Source organism: Drosophila nasuta, chromosome X (assembly GCF_023558535.2).
Source record: "Drosophila nasuta strain 15112-1781.00 chromosome X, ASM2355853v1, whole genome shotgun sequence".
Taxonomy (NCBI): domain Eukaryota; kingdom Metazoa; phylum Arthropoda; class Insecta; order Diptera; family Drosophilidae; genus Drosophila; species Drosophila nasuta.
Window position 1 is genome coordinate 3,058,912 of NC_083459.1, and position 17,920 is coordinate 3,076,831.

The 17,920-nt window shown below is 36.2% G+C and overlaps 3 protein-coding genes across 4 annotated transcripts; all 3 read right to left on the reverse strand.

The window, feature by feature from the left end:
* Nucleotides 1-612: 612 nt before the first annotated feature.
* LOC132796128 (uncharacterized) lies at nt 613-1,647 on the reverse strand. The gene is made up of 2 exons (XM_060807178.1): nt 1,559-1,647; nt 613-1,453 (listed from the first exon to the last, which is right to left on the reverse strand). Exon 2 carries the CDS (start codon nt 1,450-1,452, stop codon nt 850-852), a length of 603 nt encoding a protein of 200 aa, XP_060663161.1. The 5' UTR covers nt 1,453; nt 1,559-1,647; the 3' UTR covers nt 613-849.
* A 1,371-nt stretch (nt 1,648-3,018) lies between these two features.
* On the reverse strand, nt 3,019-6,569 carry LOC132796385 (G1/S-specific cyclin-D2). Of its 2 annotated transcripts, none has more exons than XM_060807543.1 (6): nt 6,389-6,569; nt 5,277-6,030; nt 4,601-4,822; nt 4,088-4,262; nt 3,820-3,965; nt 3,019-3,756 (listed from the first exon to the last, which is right to left on the reverse strand). In XM_060807543.1, exons 2-6 carry the CDS (start codon nt 5,940-5,942, stop codon nt 3,529-3,531), a joined length of 1,437 nt encoding a protein of 478 aa, XP_060663526.1. In that variant the 5' UTR covers nt 5,943-6,030; nt 6,389-6,569; the 3' UTR covers nt 3,019-3,528. The 2 variants fall into 2 exon arrangements, with proteins under 2 accessions (XP_060663526.1, XP_060663527.1); XM_060807544.1 differs by having other exon boundaries at nt 5,277-5,788; nt 6,389-6,568.
* A 1,538-nt stretch (nt 6,570-8,107) lies between these two features.
* Nucleotides 8,108-15,472, reverse strand: LOC132795817 (trithorax group protein osa). The gene is made up of 4 exons (XM_060806725.1): nt 15,369-15,472; nt 11,030-11,538; nt 10,281-10,932; nt 8,108-10,060 (listed from the first exon to the last, which is right to left on the reverse strand). Exons 1-4 carry the CDS (start codon nt 15,369-15,371, stop codon nt 8,432-8,434), a joined length of 2,793 nt encoding a protein of 930 aa, XP_060662708.1. The 5' UTR covers nt 15,372-15,472; the 3' UTR covers nt 8,108-8,431.
* Nucleotides 15,473-17,920: the final 2,448 nt, after the last annotated feature.

The window sequence follows — 17,920 nt, forward strand, 5'->3', positions numbered from 1 at the left end:
TTAGGCTAAAAAAAACATGGAGTTGGTAAGATAAAATCAAATGTTATATTAATTCTGAAGACCATGAAGTTTCAGGGAGACAATTAAGGACCACTTTTTCCTAAACGATGACTGTCTTCTCATCTCAACAAAACAGTTTTAGCCGCGTAAAGTAAATTAGAGTGGCTGGCTTGAATATTATCTATTAGCTAGCGTTGGATTTAGGACGCTTTTGTGGAGGCGAGTCGATAAGCAAGCTACATGCCAGTATTTGGTGGAGGCAAGTCTTTAGGTACAGATCTTTTGATATCGACTTTCGACATAAATCGTTCAATTTGTGTTTTGTCGATAATGTCAACTTTACAGCCATCAGCCGTATAAACTGAAGTGTATTCAAACGCTATACATTATTAAGCATATTATAACTTACTTTATTTTATTAACGCTTTTGTCAAACGCTGTTTTAAGAGAATAGGCTACATGCCAGTAGTTAGTGGAGGCAAGTCGGTTTAGATCTATCGGCATCGAACGTTGACGTCGTCAGTAGTTCAATTTTTGTTTTGTTGTTCGTTTCAACTCTAGAAGCTGATGCCAATTAACACACAATAGATTGTTAAGCATATTATAAATTACTTTATTGTATTATTAAAAAAATAGCTGAGGTTATTCACTATAACCTGTTTAACATCAATAAGAAAAAAAAAAGTATTTATTAATCAAAAAACTGTGTTTGTTGCGGGACGCTAAAAGCTGATATAATCCTTAAAAATAGTATAACGTTTAATGTTAATGCCTAATGGTTGGATCGTTACCCTATTATCTAACGTTTTTAAATTAAAAAGATTATTTGGTTTTATGCAAACCGTTGTCTTAAGCAGCTGATTTGTCCAGCGTCACTTTCGGCTCCATTGAAGATACGTTTGTAGGCGGAGTAGTTAACTCTTGAATCCTCTCTAAATCGGCGATGGGGTTGTTCTCGGACAACTTATTGTCATGAATCTTGTCGATGATAGATTGAATATCCATTGTGGGCGAAAGCGTAGTATATTCTGATTCTGATTCAGATTGAACTGTCACTAGGGTGTTGCTTTCGGTTTCGCTTTTGACAACGTCAATTTCAGATGCCTGTTTTTCTTGGTTAATATTAGGTAGTTCCTTATGTGTGGCCACTGTTAATGTGGTTTGTTTCTCAATGTCGGGAATTGAATGCATTTGAGGGTGTATTGCTTTTGACGGAACTTCATTTCGCGAAATTGAAACAAAGATGTCGTTCTTGTCGGTCGTCTTGCCTTTGGTTTCCACTAATTTGCCTGCGGGTTGCTCAATCGAAATAAAATTGCCAGCTTTGTCAATCAATACCGTTTGATTATCCGACGAAAAACTTCGTGCTACTTCCTCGTCGGGAACAGGCAGCGGAAGCGATGCGATGCTCGCCAAGCATCCTGTCAATATTAGAAATATCGGAAACTTCATCCTGTAAGTAATAATAATAACAATAATAATTTATTATTTGAATAACATTTGGTATACGGGACTTTAAGTACTATTAAATCAATAAATCAGGTAAAAAATAACTTACCTAATAATATTATTTTCAATCCAAAAAATTGGTATTCAAATGAAGGTACTTGTTCTGTTTCAATCTACGTTTTGAGTGGTTGCTTCCGCATGCGATGCTTTTATACACAGGATGGAATGATTTGCGCAATTCAATCTGTTTTGCGAGAGATGTATTTATGCACAGTGATGTATTTTTTTCAGTGATTTAAGAAACACTAAAAAACACTCTAATGTAGATCCATCTTTATTGCAATTAAAGTTCAACATAAATATAAATTAGTACTAAAGATTTAATTTTTTTTTTTAATTTGATCATATTTAATACCACACATGATTATATGATCAACAACGCATGTTATAAAAATCATGCACCATATCTATACAATTTTTTAAATTCAAGATCCCAACTCAGTGAATACGTAATAATGGCTATATCTTTATTCATAGGCATAGTATACATAATACTAATTTAAATCTTAAAATTTCATAATTCGTATCAATTCAATTCATGTCAAAATGATAGTAATCATCATCAAAATTCGTTAAATCGCGATCTCTTACTATGTACATATATCGAATCCGAACTGCTATAATAATAACATGCCAAATGCAATATAATTCAATAGCAATAAAACGGATCATTTAAATATACACCATTATGAAGCAGATTTTAATTTGGTTCTACACAGTCGCTATAATCTAATAAGCGCAAATTGTTACCACCAAAAATATTTGTGATGGGGAAAAATGCCATCTCCGATCTATTAAATACGAATGTTATACACATGCAAATAGCTCGAGCAGAGATAGTAACAAATTTTAAGTTAGACGCAATTCAAGTTTTTTTGAATGAGGAAAAGAGGATGCTATTTTTAAATGATCAGTCGTAGAATTTATGTTTTCTGAACCCTCATCGAATGTTTGCGCTCGTTAATTCACAGTTGCCCAAGCCGTGAAGACTTAGAAGGCTGTAATTTTCAAATAATTATCGTACTTAAATCTTATCCAATGCACAAACAAGTTTTCACTTTTGAATAAATGCGTTTTGGAATAAAAAAAGCATATACAAAAGTGCATAATACCTCACTAGGATATAAGGTATAAAAATCAGATATTGAATCATATGCAAATATATAAATATAAATACATTTTGTGGCCTAATGTAACATACTTACCAATTGTCAATACCTTTCGCTTTCATAAAAACTATTAATAAAAAAATGTATTAACTTTAAGATATTAAAATTATATTTATATTATTGAACATTGAACATTTATTCGTATTAATAATGTTTGCGAAAATTAATCAAATTGTTTATATCTTTAAACAAAAAAGTACCAACTCTGTTTCTGTTCGTAGACATAATTAAATGTATTTATTGTGTATAATAACACGCACAACGCAGGGTGTACCCAGCGATAAAAGTATTTATATTTAATTGGTAACGTAAATGCTATATATTAAACAACTATCGAATATATTTTACTCATTTTTAATATAGTTCGTAAATTATACATACATAAGTGATTTCTTTTGTTTCACAATCAGTCTGTTTTCTTTTTTTTTTCCTCCGTTTTTTTCATTATTAAATTTGTAGCTTCAATATACATAATTCATAAAATTATAGTTTCAGATATATTCATAAATCTGTACAAGTTCAAAATATATAAAAGTAAAGCGTTATGTGTAAGCCCATGGAGAAACAAAAAAAAATTAAAATTATCTTGTGGAAGTGTGTTAAATAAAAAATAACTAGTGAATACAGTGTTTGTCTTATTTATTTATAGTATAGAATGGCAGCTAGCTGGCGTGCCTGTATACGATCCTGTTTAAAATATAACTTGTACACATTTACAAATGTATGAGTCATATATGTTAAATTATGTTAATATTAAGGCGGTTCAGTCAGCAAAAATTTGTTTAACAGCTTCTAGCATATGCGATGTGACTGCATATTAATTTCCAAATTATCAAATTTAACCAAATTTTCAAAACTCAATTTCGTGTAGCTCCTTTGCTCCTTGAGCCTGCATTTTGCACGTCTGCAAGACTGGCATCATGGACTTTTGATACTGATGATACTGCTGATGTGAATATTGATTATAATATCCTTTTAACGCTGGAGGATTCTCAACGGTCACAAAATATGGTTGCAAATTATGACTGTGCTCCTTAAATATGTCCTCCATTTGCATCATGCATTGTTGAAGTTGATCCTGTCGATATAGAATGTAAATTAATGAATCTAAGAATTTAAGTGCCTTCATTAATGATCTCACCTGTCCCACACTAGTTAGATCAGTAAGCAGGCTTAATAGAAAATGAATATTGTGACCAGTGCTCAGATCCCATTTGAGACCACAAATCGATGCAGCAATGCTGGATGCCGCAATTGTGCTAGCCGTATATGTAGCAAACTTGTGTTCTATAATATTATACACAAGAATAATTGGAATTAATTAAGATTCTTAATTCTCAGTGATTTAAACTTGTATTTCTATTTTTTTCCTTTAATTGTATGACATGAAATATTAAAATGTTTCTTACCTTTGGCAGCTAATGATATGAATGTCTGAGCGTGCTGGCGTACTTGCTCAATGTTCAAGCCCGAAAAGTTTTTATTCTTGACGGGCAGACGTATGATCAAGAGCTCTAGGAAATCTAAGGGCGTCACCGATGAAAGATCCCAGCCTAGACGGCTTAACACGAATAATTCCCATTTCTATTAAAAAAAAACATAAAATTATTATAATTATTTATGGTTTTTGAATTCAATTACTTTTGAATGTTAAAAAAACTGTCAACACGATCGTTTGATATTTAAAGAAAGATAATAAGACTTATTAAAACATAAATTATTATTTGTTTTAGTTATTTTTAGTTGTTATCTATAATGTATTAAATAATTCACTTGATAAAAGGTTCCAAGAAACTCTTTCTTAAATCCATTTAATTAAGTTGCTTGTAATGACCATCGAGACATGGACAAATTCCCATGAGATAGCGGTAATGTTATTTTATAAAGCACTTAAAATACAAGAAATTGTTTGTTAAACTTACTATTAAATCATCTTTGTTTATGCTATTATCCGTGTAGAAAACTAAGAGCTCCGCGGATAGTGCATAACAATGAGGTTCGCGTAGTTTAGAAGCGAGCAGTAAGCAGGCGGCGGCTAAAATTTGTAGATGTGTTTTTCGAACCGATTTAGAAAATAGAAAACGATCCATATAGCCTAGCGCCAATAAAACAACCTCCTCTTGACATTTCTCCTCGATGCACACCTGAAATACATACGAAAAGTAAAAAATGTTATGAAAATGTTTTTGTAGGAAATATTACAGTAGTAGTAGTAATGCCGAAGTGATATTTTAAAAATTTTTAAATATTTTATTTTTTTTGCTGTATGTTTTTCTTTTAGTATGTTTAATTTTTCATTTGAAAAAAAAATTTTGTTTGGTAAAAATATAAAATAAAACATGAACTGCGCAGAAGATCGCCAATATTCGAATCGTTACTATTCATATGTGGTTTTATTAAATCTTTAAACTAAAAAATAAAAATAAAATCACTTTATCCAACCATTTCAATTCATGATAAATCAAGCTACTTATGGTATATAGAAGTAGTAGTCAAAATATTATGTTGTGATTGCCCTACTTTCATAATCTTAAATGGATGAGAGATTTTAACATTTTGCTATTAAAATAAAAGTTAATTCATATAAAATGTACTTACTTCCATCATCCATTCAGCAACAATTTTGCGCATAGGAGGCGTTATATCTTTTTGAATCGTTTGGAAATATGTTTTGGTAATTTGCTGTTGATGTTTCTCTTCAGTTTTGAGCGCATTTTCTAAGCAGCGATCAGTTTTGAATGTGGGATCATTAACAACCAAATGTGCATTCGCATGTTTATTATGAATATCTGGATCGGGATCAGCGGCATTCGTATTTATGGTTGTTAATGATCGATTTATTGTTTTTGTGTTTGGAGAATTATGCGTAGGTGGCGGCGGCTGCTGATTAGTGGCTTGATAACCGATTGACTGCGTATTTTGTTGTGGACTGTTTGATGTAGCTGTTGTTGTTGTTGATTCACCAGTGGAAGGAGAAGACGCGACAGAAGTGAATACATAAACGAGCTTACTCATATTGCAAGCAACAACGGGCGAATCTTTAATTAAATCACTCTTGTCGGCGGCGGCGGAAGTCTTCTTCTTAACGTTGCTCGATCGATAATCGCAGCCTAAAGAGCAATGCGGAGAGTTGCCATTAATATTAATATGTTGTTGTTTTGAAGTTCTTTCAGCAACTGCGGTGGACTTCGATTGGTTTTGAATCACAACGTTTAAGGCCTGCTCGGAATCAGTTTGTAAACTCTCCGAACATAGTAGATCCATGTCGTTTGTGCTCTATGTTCGTTTTATTTTTTTGTTTTTTTTTTTACGATTCACGTTTTATCAATAACTATATTTTAAAACATACCAACTAAAAAAAAATTAAATATATATTATATATACATAAGTATTATCAATATATGCATAATATACAATTTATAAAAAAAATGGACCGATGCAATGTTGAGTTTTCTTTGTTATTTTTTTTATTACTTCTTAACTCATCACAAATATTTTCATATAAAAAAACTTTGCACTTTTAGGGATAACACAAAACACACGATCTGCGGCAACTCGGAAGCATTTCTTTTGAACAAAGCAGACAATATTTTGAATCTTACACTACAAATACACGTGTTCTCATCATTTTCTTCTCGCACAAATATTTTCATATACTCTCATATTGGGTATTTCCTCAATACTTATTTATATTTGGTATACAAACATACGTATGTACAATTGCTATCTGAGCACACAAGCTTATTCAACTTAGTCGCAGTATACCGCTAGTGTCTTAATTAGGTAAAACGACTTGGTTTTATTTAACTTTTATCCGTTCCACACTTATTTTTTGTTTGTAATTAACAAATAAATTATAAAAACATTTTTCTTATGCCGACGAAAAATAGAGTTGTAACAAATTATCGATTATCAAATCATCGATTTGCATATTGTTTTAAGCTGTGGATTCCACGATCAAATATCGAATATATTCCATGCATTCTTATGCGTTAACGCCGACGCGAAAAAATAAATGAGTTTCTACTATTCCGCGTCCGATAATTAATCGAAAGAAAATTTATTTTTCGAAGCCTAATTCCAGATTCAATTCAACAATAAATTGTTATATTAAAGAGTTCAGCCACTCGTAATTCATTCAATTATTTAAAGTTTGGTTGCTTTTTATTGGTCTGAAAACATATCGATACTTAAAAATTAATGTGGACCTCATATCTACTGATCTTAAAAAACAAAATAAATTCAAAAACCAAAAATTCATGTTTTTAAAGATATAAATGCAATTAAATAAATCACTTTAGTAGGAAAAAATAAATTCGGGGACTAAAAAAATAAAAATTAAATATAATACAAAATTTAAAAAAAAAGATAATAATTAAAAAAATTAGCCAAGTAAATTTTATTTGTTTTTAATGAACAAAAAAAATATATATAGAAGCAATAATTATATAAACATAAAAAAGTTTTGGCTTTTTTTTTCGATTAGTTTTAATTCACGTGTTAATATTGCAAATGCTTCATAGGATTCGTGTTCTCAACACGCGAATTCGTGTACCTAAATGCTTACTGCTATGAAATAATTCGAGAAAATCAGTCAGCTTTTTACAGAGAACTCTGCTATAGATGACGACTGTTAATCTTTAGTGTAATTCATAAAATATAATAATAATAATTAATTAAAATAATAAATAACATTTTCCAATAGTTATGTATGTCAGTTAATTTTATTTTATATTTTGCTTAATTTTCTTTATACAGTCAGTGCTGAAAAAAATTGGATTCTTTCCTTTTCAGCCTCCTGCTCTTACGCTAACTATTTCTACCCGTTACTCATAGCTTAAAAGGGTATTACAGCTTTGTGTCCGCAGGAAAAGTATGTAACAGGTAAAAGGATGCTTCTCCGGTCCCATGAAGTATATATATTCTTGATCAGCGTCAACATCCTAAACGATATAAACATGTCTGTCTGTCTGCCCGTATTTACACCTAGATATCTCAGACTATAAGAAATATAATTTTTCGCCAATTTGTTATTTTTGCACGCAGACTATTTAAGAAATAAATTGTATCGCTAAAAGCACATAATGCAATTGGCTCTTAGCGGCTTTCGCTGACATCCTGGAATATTTTGAACGCAGTACTATATTAATATACCAAATATAGCCTTTGGTATATTTTAGAATGTTTGAGGTGTATAAATTTGGTATATATTTAGAATAATACCGCACTGTTTTGCTTTTCACTGTAGTTATCTTACATGTTTTTGATTGGCGACCTCCGAGTTGGAGGCTCCAACTCCCCGCCAATAATCGGTCACTCCATTGACATCATTGAGGACTTGAGGGGTGGCTCTTTTAAAATGTAAAATGTTTTCTCAAAGACGTGTTGTATGTACAATAAATAAATTTGTTTATTTAATATAGTTTTAAACAATTAGCTTAAATAAGACATTTTGTTTTATTTTCGTTTTTTATCTGTATCCCCATCGATCGACTCAGTGGTTCTTTCCACAAGGATTGATTTCTAAAATCAGTTTCCGTCCCATGTCTGTGACACTTATTAATGGCTTGTTGTCCAACAAGGGAGTTCAGGAAAATTAAATGATAAATACAAAACGCAAAATATAAGAGTACTATATGGGTGTGATAAAGATAATGATGCAATAAATAAAGAATTAAAGCGAATCGATAATGTGGGACATGAACTCTATCGTTATGGATTGACACGTACTAGTAAGTAATTAATGACTCGATTTAATTCTTGGCTTCTTCCTGAACATCAGCTGCTACAATAGGTTCAATCTCCTTAACTTTGGCATGGAGTTCCTCATCATTCTCGTCGTGCAATTCATCGTGCTTGGAATCGTGATGATGCAGGTCTTTATCCTCATCAGCATCATCTAATGGCTCATCGGAACGACTTTGGGCCCTATGGTTCTGTGGACCTGCTGACGACGATTGAGGTTGTTCAATTGCCGTAAGTATGGACTGCAGTAGACCCTGGGACAAAATCTCCTCATGATTAACACCATGTTCGTCGAGGTTTGTGGGGTTAGCAATGTTAGCATTACCGTTACCGTTACCGCTACCAGCTGCATTATTCAATGAAGTGCCAAATTGAATTTCAAAGTTCTGCGCCGATTTCTCAGCACCAGCATTAAGTTGGATACTTTGCGATTTCTGCGCTGAAATCACATCTAAGCCATTCAGACCAGGCAATTGATTAGGATCTGTGCCATCGGGCAAAGCGGCAACTGCGGACTTTTGAGAAGCGTAACCGGAATGATCAAAATCAATATCGTTGCCCGACGGTGGAGGACCATAACTATCAGAAGGGCCACCACTTAGGAACTCAGTGTGCTGCTCAACTAGGGGAATGCTTTGTGCAATGGCATTATAGCCAACATTCGAAGCCGTCGAAATGCTGCCAAATTGTTGTTGCTGTTGGTGCTGCTGCTGCTGTTGTTGTTGCTGAACGGCGTAGCCAGTGCTGCTGACAAGATTAGGTCCGTGGCCGCAGTTGTGCACGGTCACTGGGGGCTGAAGGTGAAGGGTGTTTTGTCGTGGATCCAAGTCAAAACGTTGTGATTGTTGGGCCAAGGGAAGTCCCTGCGAATTGATGTATTGCTGCGTGTACTGCGATGCACTGTAGCTATTCTCGGCGTGATGTTGCTGTTGTTGATGATGCTGCTGTTGTTGCACGAAGATTGATGGCGGAGGCAAGTACTGTTGCTGAATCGCTGGTGGTTGCAGTAGTCCTTGTGCGAAATGACCATTTGGAGGTGGTGGTGGTCGGGCAGCTGGGTTATAGGGTTGCACAGCGATAAGTTTTGGTGGTCCAAAGACTTGTCCGGGTTGCGCTTGTGGCAACTGTTGCTGTGAAATGATCTGTTGTGGTGGTGGAGGCAGCTGGTTGATTGGTGCTCCGTATAGAGCTTGTGGGGCAGGTGGTGGACCTGATGGACCACTCAAAGCAATTTCATTGGTCGCGGGTGGAATGTAGTTGGGTGACTGTTGAGGCGGCTTAACACCGAATTGATCCAAATGTTGCACTGTAGCGCCAATGGACTCTAACAGTCCAGCGGGAACTGGTGGCCTATAAGCAACTGGCTTATTGGGTGGACCAACGTTGTACTGTGGTAGTGGCAGTAGATTGTCTGAGGGAGGTCCATACTGGATGTTAACGTTTGATTGTGAGTGCGAATGCGAATGGGATTGGCTTGAGGACTGCGCATGGCTGCTGGTTTGAGCTGCGAACTGTGGTGGAGGAGCTGGCGGCGGAGGTCCATACTGAGGGCCAGGAATTGGGCCATTACCTGTGGGCTGATAGTTGGGACCACCTGCAGCAAATATTTCGGTTGGCTTCGAGTTTTCAACGGTGATCTAGATAGATAAATAAAGATCGGTAAACAATTAAGGGTTCTTGACTCTGAAATGAAGCTCAAGGTGGAGAACTATTTCAGCCTTATTCTGCTAACAAAAGTCATTAAGGCCGTAAACTTGAGACTCATCATTGCTTTGGCGAAAACGATCGATGATTATTGATGTCAACGACCCGATCGATAGCTATCCACCTCTTAACTGAATGCTGTGATCTACGTACCTGCAAAGCATCAGAGTCAATGCTATTGAGATGAGCATCGCCACCTGACGGACCTGTAATGACGTTGTTGACATCGCCTTGAAGAGCGACAGCCACCAACTGTTCGTCGGTAAGGCCGTCAACAATGCTGCTTGACCCTCCGGTAGCACCAGCACCACCCAAATTGTATTGAGTGACAATCTGCTGGCCCTGGGTGTTGACCTGGCTGTGACCCTGGTTGATGTTTGCACCACTGTAGCCCTGGCTCTCAATGTGATGCTGCTCAATGTTGGCGCCGACAGGTGCTGGAATTGGTTTCCAGCCATCGCAGGCAGTATGGAATGGCACTTGGGAGCCGCTCACACTGTGTGTGTGTCCCGAGGCATCAATTTGAATGCGCACTTGCTGCAATGGGCCTCCAGAAGACTGGGGCACACTGTGGAAGTTCGGTGATTGTGGTCCAGGCAAGCTAATGGGAAGTGGTGGAGGTCCATAGTTTGGTGGAGGTTCGTACACTGGTTTAGGTGGCAAGTTCAATGGGCCAGAGGCGGGTGGTCCATAAGATGTCGCTGGCTGATGGGCTGGCTTAAACAATGGCGCCGGATGAGGTGCAGGCAATGGCTGAGGGCCGCCGAACTGTATCTTCGATGGTGGTGGTGGAGGAGGACCATACCTGTGATGGGATAAAGATAAATGCAGATTAGTAATCGACTCCACCCTATTAAGGTTACCAGATATGTGGTTACGGTGGTTACTCTTCGCCTTTGTACCTTTGCTTTGGTGGACCATATTGGGGTGACGGAGGGGGGCCGTATTGTGGCGACGGCTGTGGTGGAGGTGGGCCATACTGTGCTTGCGGTGGTCCATACACTGGGCTTGGTGGTGGAGGTGGTCCATATTGGGGTCCAGGCTTCTTCTGAATATGTGGTGGACCATAGAAGGGCACCGGTACGCCAAAGTGCGTCTTGACCTGCTCATGCAAGGAACCTGATGATGAAGAGGATGATGATGAGGAGCCACCGCCCAAGAAGTTCAGCTTTGGAGGTCCATATTTCAACGCTGGTGGACCGTATTCCCTGAAGGGTATTTGCTGGGGCACGCCGTATTCGCGATGTGGTATATGTTGTTGTTGTGGCGGTGGTGGTCCGTACTGTGGTGCCGGTCTTGGTGGTGGTCCATATCTATCAAAACCTGCTTGACGTTTTGCTTCCTTGCCGCTTAGAACTGCGTGAGCGGCACAAAAGCAGCACGCCGTCACAATTGTCAGCCATAACAGCCTCTGTAGGAGATTAGCATTGGATGAGCAAAAGAGAGAAGAAGTCAGATTAGAGGTGAAGACACTTTGGAAAGCAATTAAATTGTAGAGTTATAAAGATAACAAATAAATATTTATGCCTTATGCTTTATATGTACCAATAATAATACTATAATACAATAAATATAAATAAATCTGTTTGTTCTAAATTAAATCAAAGTAGTCCCCACATTCAAAATGTTTTTGAATTTTAGAAATATGCGAAAAAGTCTTCCTTTAATTCCCCTTTGGTTTTAGTACTTTAAAGGTTTTCCTCAAATGATTGAGTGGCAATATTATGCAATACACTTACAACTATAAGCAAACTAATTAACAAAAATATTCTGTAAAATGTTTTCGCTATGCGACAAATGGAAAAAGTAGATTTTTTTTAAAATAATTTATCGCGACCATAATTTTAAGCGAATATTTTGAGATTTATCGCGTGCGAAGTGCATCTAAAGAAATGAATGAATTAAAGTGTGAACTTGAATTAATTCCAGTGCATTTATTAAGCTAATGAATTCAAAGTGGGAATATGGAATTTTCTCAACAAAATAATATACTCAAGTCTTTCATTCAGAAACAACCAACACCATTGAAATGATCTTATTTAATCAGAGACTCAGTCAGTCAAGTATTAGGAGGGTCTAGATATCTGTCAATATCCGTCGATATCTTATGTCTACAATAATATACAAATAATGTTTTAGCTAGGATCTTTCGACTGTATAACATGACTACTGTTTGGCTAAATATAGTACATATAGTATATATATGTTATATATCAAGTTTTCAAGTGTTGCTTGGATCGTTCGTATTTGCACACAATTGTGAATCTCAGTATCTCAGCATCCCACAGTTTATGCTGTGCAATAATAGTTGAGTCAGTGAGTCAGTCGGTCAAGTAGGGTATTTGATTGTCGGTACGTCGAGGAAACCTGTTTCGGTTTTCGGTGCCATCATCCTGTCACTGAGAGGGGCAACTGGTCAAGTGGCTGGCTGACTGGCTTGTGAAGTAATAACTAGATGCCCTTTCACCAATTATAATCATGAAAATTGCGTAAGCGGCCGGCGCACACTGTTTAATCAACAACTCAACATAGTTCGATGATCATTGTGGTGCGTTGCGTTGTGCAGCAATAATGAGCTCGTTGTACGCACAGCGAGCAGCAAAAGCAACAACGATTTTGGGGGATTTTGGACAAAATGTCATAAGCTCCCAGTGGCCTCAAGCGAAGAAGAAACGAACGAGCGAACGAATGAAAAATGCCAAAAACCAAAAAGAAATGCCGCGTCCGAGGTGAAAACTTTCACTTCCCGTTAGTCGAAAAAAAAAACAACAAAACAAAACAAAAGGCAAGGTAGCAAGCAACATCAGCGATCAGCGGGCTGCCAAGTGCTGTCTCTGTCTCTGTCTGTCTATCTCTGTCGCGCTCTTGAGTGAAGATGAGTACTCGTAGGTGTTATAAATGCAGGCGGTGAAATTACGCGGTCCATAATGAAAATATGTTATACAAGAAATGGCAAACAATTAAAAATGTGCCAAGCCATCGAAAAACAGAGAGAATGATTAACATAAAATGCGAAGGGAGGTAATGTGGTTGGTGATAGTGCAGCAGATGATGTTTAAGTATGTATGTACATTTGTGAAAAGTTGAAATGACCCGCACAATGCCACCAACAACAACATTTAATATGCAGTTAAGCTTTGGCACTCCGTATTTACAGTGCACACCCGTTACAGTTGACAGGAATGTGCACGCTAACGAGTTAAATGAATTAAGGTATGCGTTATTAAAGTGTTGTGATCTCTTTGAATGATTTTTATAGTTATACTGAGTCTTTTGTAATAGTACTTTGCTTTGGGGGAAGACCACACTCACTTTTTAGCGGAACCAAATTTGATGTTTACTCTTAAGAAAGTTCACATAATCGAATGTTCACACTTAAGAGCGTGCACTGTATGTTGATTGAATAACAGAAAATGCAAAATGAATGAGTGCCTGAACAGCTAACGGCCTGAAGACTCTTCAGCTTCGGTTTCGGTTTCGGCTTCGACTTCAGCTTCAGCTGCGTCGCAGTCGCAGTCGCAGTCGCAGTCGCAGTCGCAGTCGCTGCTGGCGCACAGTTTTAGCTTTCGTTTGGTTTCTGCTCATTAGCATAGCCTACAAATATTTGTTATTGATGCTAAGCAATTGACAAAAAAACAACAACTTCTACGGCGGCGACGGTAAAAATAACAACAACGACAACAATAGCAGATCAAATAAATGAGACGCGAGCCGCAAAAAAAAAACAAAATAACAAAAAATAAGCGCCAAGCTTTCACTCTCGTTGAGAAAACGATAATTTAGTTGGCAGATGAACGAATGAGCCAAACAAACAACAACAACCTTAACTCTTTGTACATATGTATGTATGCATATAGTACACATACATACATACATATATGTAAATGATGACCAATAAATATGAATGGGAATGGAGACAGCGACTGAGATTGAGATTTTGAGATCACCAGAAATAACAACATTATTAATGGAATGATAATGTGATTACAACTCTTTAGGTCAGCTATCTGAAGGTTCATTCAAGTTCTTTCTCTTGCACCAACTGAGAACGACTTTAAGCTACCCTGCAACAACAACACAGTTTCACATTGCATATATTTTAACACACACACACACACACACATACACACGTATGTCACATACATGCATACAACGATGCACACGCTATGCACGTTGTGACGTTTATGCTCTTTCTTTCTTTCTCTTACTTTTTATCTGACAATGGAATGTGGGTCACATCAACACCAGGGAATACCCATACTATTGGAGTGTTCAACTACTTAATATGCATGTACGTGTACGTGTGCGTGTTCGCTTAAGATTACTCTTGAAATATGGAAGACAAAGCTACAGGGCCAATGCATCGTTGTGCATCATAGTATAAAGGGGTTTTCAATAATTAAAAAACTGATTGCAGTGTAATCCGCACAAATATTTGGGAGTGTTGTTCTCATTTAGTTAATTTTAAAACAAGTTACACCAATGAAAAGTTGATTTTTTATTTTTTAGAAAATAAACATGATTGGCATTTACTTATGTATAATTATATTTAAAAAACCTTTTTCGAATGGAATGTTTAGATGCTATATAGAGGTATAGCGGATATAAAACATCATACTATTTGATATTATCAAAAAGTGTTGACTTTGAAAGCATCTGTGCCTATTTATAGAACAAAATATATAATCTTCTATGCTATAACTTCATACTGTTGTATAAAGTTATACAAATTATCGCTGCTCTTGATTTTTAATGCAATACTAACAATAATATATCCCTCTATAACGCTACTTTACACTTCCTTAGCAATTATTACAAACCAATCAAATAAAATAAATCCTTTGACCTGTTGAAACTTTTCATTCACGATTTTTAATGATGCGTTTCGCATAAAAAGCGTGAATTCCTGTTTGGTACTTTTTGTGAAAGGGATTTCCTGTTTAATATTTAAACAGGTGTGAGAGACTTGAAGCATGAATTTCTTACAGAAGAAACTCTTTCTCAGAAATATAAATATTTTAAACTAGACCTACGTCCTTTTTCGCTATTATATATAATATTTAGATCCGTTCTTTAAGTTGTGTCATTGAATAAGCTAGGAATCAATGTAGAGTATTTCCTAATCGGAAGATGGATGTTGAGTGGATGGAGGAGCGATAATCACCACACAAAATGTTCATATTTTCTTAAACAAATTCAATGTCCTCCCGTTATAGGGACATAAACAATTCACAAATTTACCATGGCTATGATAACGCAGCAACTCGATGGATTTTATTGGTAACTTGTTGTTTCGAGCCAAACTTTTGACTTGGCAAAAATAATCACTCAAAAAAAAATAAGAGGAGTAACCAAAATGATGATTTGATGGCACTGTGTTTCACGAAGGAACCGAACAATAAAAAAAATTCCAACTTTGCACCGTTATATTGCGATACTGCGAATCCGCGAATTGACAACTGCGAGATAACACAATGTATTCGGTGGTCGGTACGGTTCCGGTCCGGCGTCCGCTACTTATCACACTCGAATTGAAAATGCTGCGGCATGGATGATAACGCCAGTTCATATAGAGGTAATACTCAACGCTGTCGTCGGCGGCTGCGCAGCCGCCGATGTAAAGACGAATGCTGGAAATCGAAAGTGAATTCATTTTTGTGAAGGTAAAAAAAACAAATACAAAATAAACAGACAAGTTAAGCCAAGCCAAGCCAAGTCGACTGCGCGTCTGACTCAACACAATATGCTCGCCAAAGGGACCGCCTTCATAGAATTAACTTGTCTCCGCAGAGTGAGAGACAATTTCAGAGACACACACAGAGAGAGAGAGAGAGAGAGGGCGAAAGAAAGAGAGAGTCTTTCGGACGCGACCAGTTTTGCAACATTTTCACATGGCACAGCGCTTGCCACATGCTGAATGTTGAATGCTGAATGCTGAATGCCAATTGGCTGCAACCAAGAGACTTTTTTGAGGGTACCAAATTCATTGTTGACTCCAATTTGTATGAGTACTTGAAGACAGACACTCACAGCATCTGATGTAATCCGGCATTACCCGGAGTGTGGAGTGCGGAGTGCGTAAAGCTTTAAAGTACTCGGGTCAACTTAGTCTGAACTAAGCTCAGCTTCGACCTGTTTAGCAGGTGAATCTGAAACTAAAACATAACAAATAATAACATAACATAATGATTCCAATTTACATGTTGTTTGTGATTCTCAGGTTACTATTAATGTTAATTAATGCGATCAATACGAAATTTATGCTATGCATAGAAAGTCTCTCAACTTATGTAACTAACAAAAATTCAATCATTATGAATGTGTTTTTTTTGCCTTTTAATTTGTCGTCTGCAACAGAAGGTGTGTCAAATCGCTATGAAAATTTTGATCTGTGGGCCCTATAATGGGTTTATTTTTAGCAGTTTAACTTTTAAATACTCTAACCAATAGATAGTATATAGTAGATAGTATATATTAATTTGATATACTACATATATCATATTATATAGTATAATAGAAGATAAGTTGGTGTTTCTTCTTCTAAAATTTAATATTCATATCATAACAACTAAGTACGCATTTATAGGGTCGAAGATACATTCTTGGGCCTAATGCAACAATTTTTGGATAACGAGGTGACAATACTTAAAAGCCAATAAAAATATGCTTATTTTAAAACGATTTTAGTAGGGTCGAGGTAAAGTTTCAGAAATAAATAACTTTATAAACATGTCGGGCGAGGCCGTGTCGTTGTCAAGAGTGGAAGATACAATTTCAAGTCGCGTTTACTTTGGCTTTCACACTTATGTACAACCAACAAATATTTGTGTGAGTGTGTGGCAAAATAAGAACAAATATTGATTTAAACGAGCAGCTTACTTGCAAATTATCAAATATGTTTTTTAATCTCGCAATCGTTGCAAAAAGTTTTCAATCGAGTTAATCGGTTACCCATGTAACTAGTTGCTCGATCATTCAACTTCTTCGCCCAGCTTGTCGTAAATAAAGATTATGCCAACATCCAACATCCAACATCCAACATCGTTGGCAAGCAAGTTTTGCAGCAGATGACTTCATGGATGCTGTTTTAGATAACACTCTGTTGCTTTGACCAAGTGAAAAGACTTCCTGGTGCAGTGCATTCAGTAGGCCACTCGGCCATCATGTGATCGACCGCCTCCCTCAAGGAAAGTTACTCTTCTTTCATTCTCAAGATACTTTTTATATCCGGATTCCCATTGGGGAGAAGGGTATTATAATTTTGTGCCTGTAGGGAATATATGTCATTTCTGATACCATAAAGAATATATATTCTTAGTCTGTTTGTCTGTCCAATTGCCCGTTTGAATGACTGCATCTTAGAGGCTATAAGAGATGTAGCTATAATTTTTGGTTGTATTGATATTTAAGTTATTTTAAGATAAGCTTAAGTTATTTAAGAAATCATTTTATAGAACAAAAACGGCTTTTGCAGTCGAAGTTTTGTTGCCTTGACTGACATACTTTGTACTCTGGTACATTTCGAATTTATAGTATATTGATATACTAAATATAATCATTGGTAAATCTTAGTTTTTTGCGGTGTATTAATTTGGTATATTTGAAGAACAAATACAGCAGATTCGACTTTAGCTTCCTTACTATTTATTTACTTGTGTCAACCTGCGAGATATATGAAAAATTGGAAAGGGCAAGAATCACTTCCTTCAGTTTCAAGTATTTTATTTGCATAATTGTTGCCTAATGTACATTACTTGGCAAATGAGAGTGTCTGCTGGTAATAGTTTCTAATG

Coding starts and splice junctions, on each gene's coding strand:
- LOC132796128 (XM_060807178.1), bottom strand. CDS start 1,452: ATGAAGTTTCCGATATTTCTAATATTGACAGGATGCTTGGCGAGCATC.
- LOC132796385 (XM_060807543.1), bottom strand. CDS start 5,942: ATGGATCTACTATGTTCGGAGAGTTTACAAACTGATTCCGAGCAGGCC. Junction 4,263..4,600: donor TAAACAAAGATGATTTAATA/GTAAGTTTAACA, acceptor TTTTTTTAATAG/AAATGGGAATTATTCGTGTT. Junction 3,757..3,819: donor ATCTAACTAGTGTGGGACAG/GTGAGATCATTA, acceptor CTATATCGACAG/GATCAACTTCAACAATGCAT.
- LOC132795817 (XM_060806725.1), bottom strand. Junction 10,933..11,029: donor TATGGTCCACCAAAGCAAAG/GTACAAAGGCGA, acceptor ATCCCATCACAG/GTATGGTCCTCCTCCACCAC. Junction 10,061..10,280: donor TTGACTCTGATGCTTTGCAG/GTACGTAGATCA, acceptor TTATCTATCTAG/ATCACCGTTGAAAACTCGAA.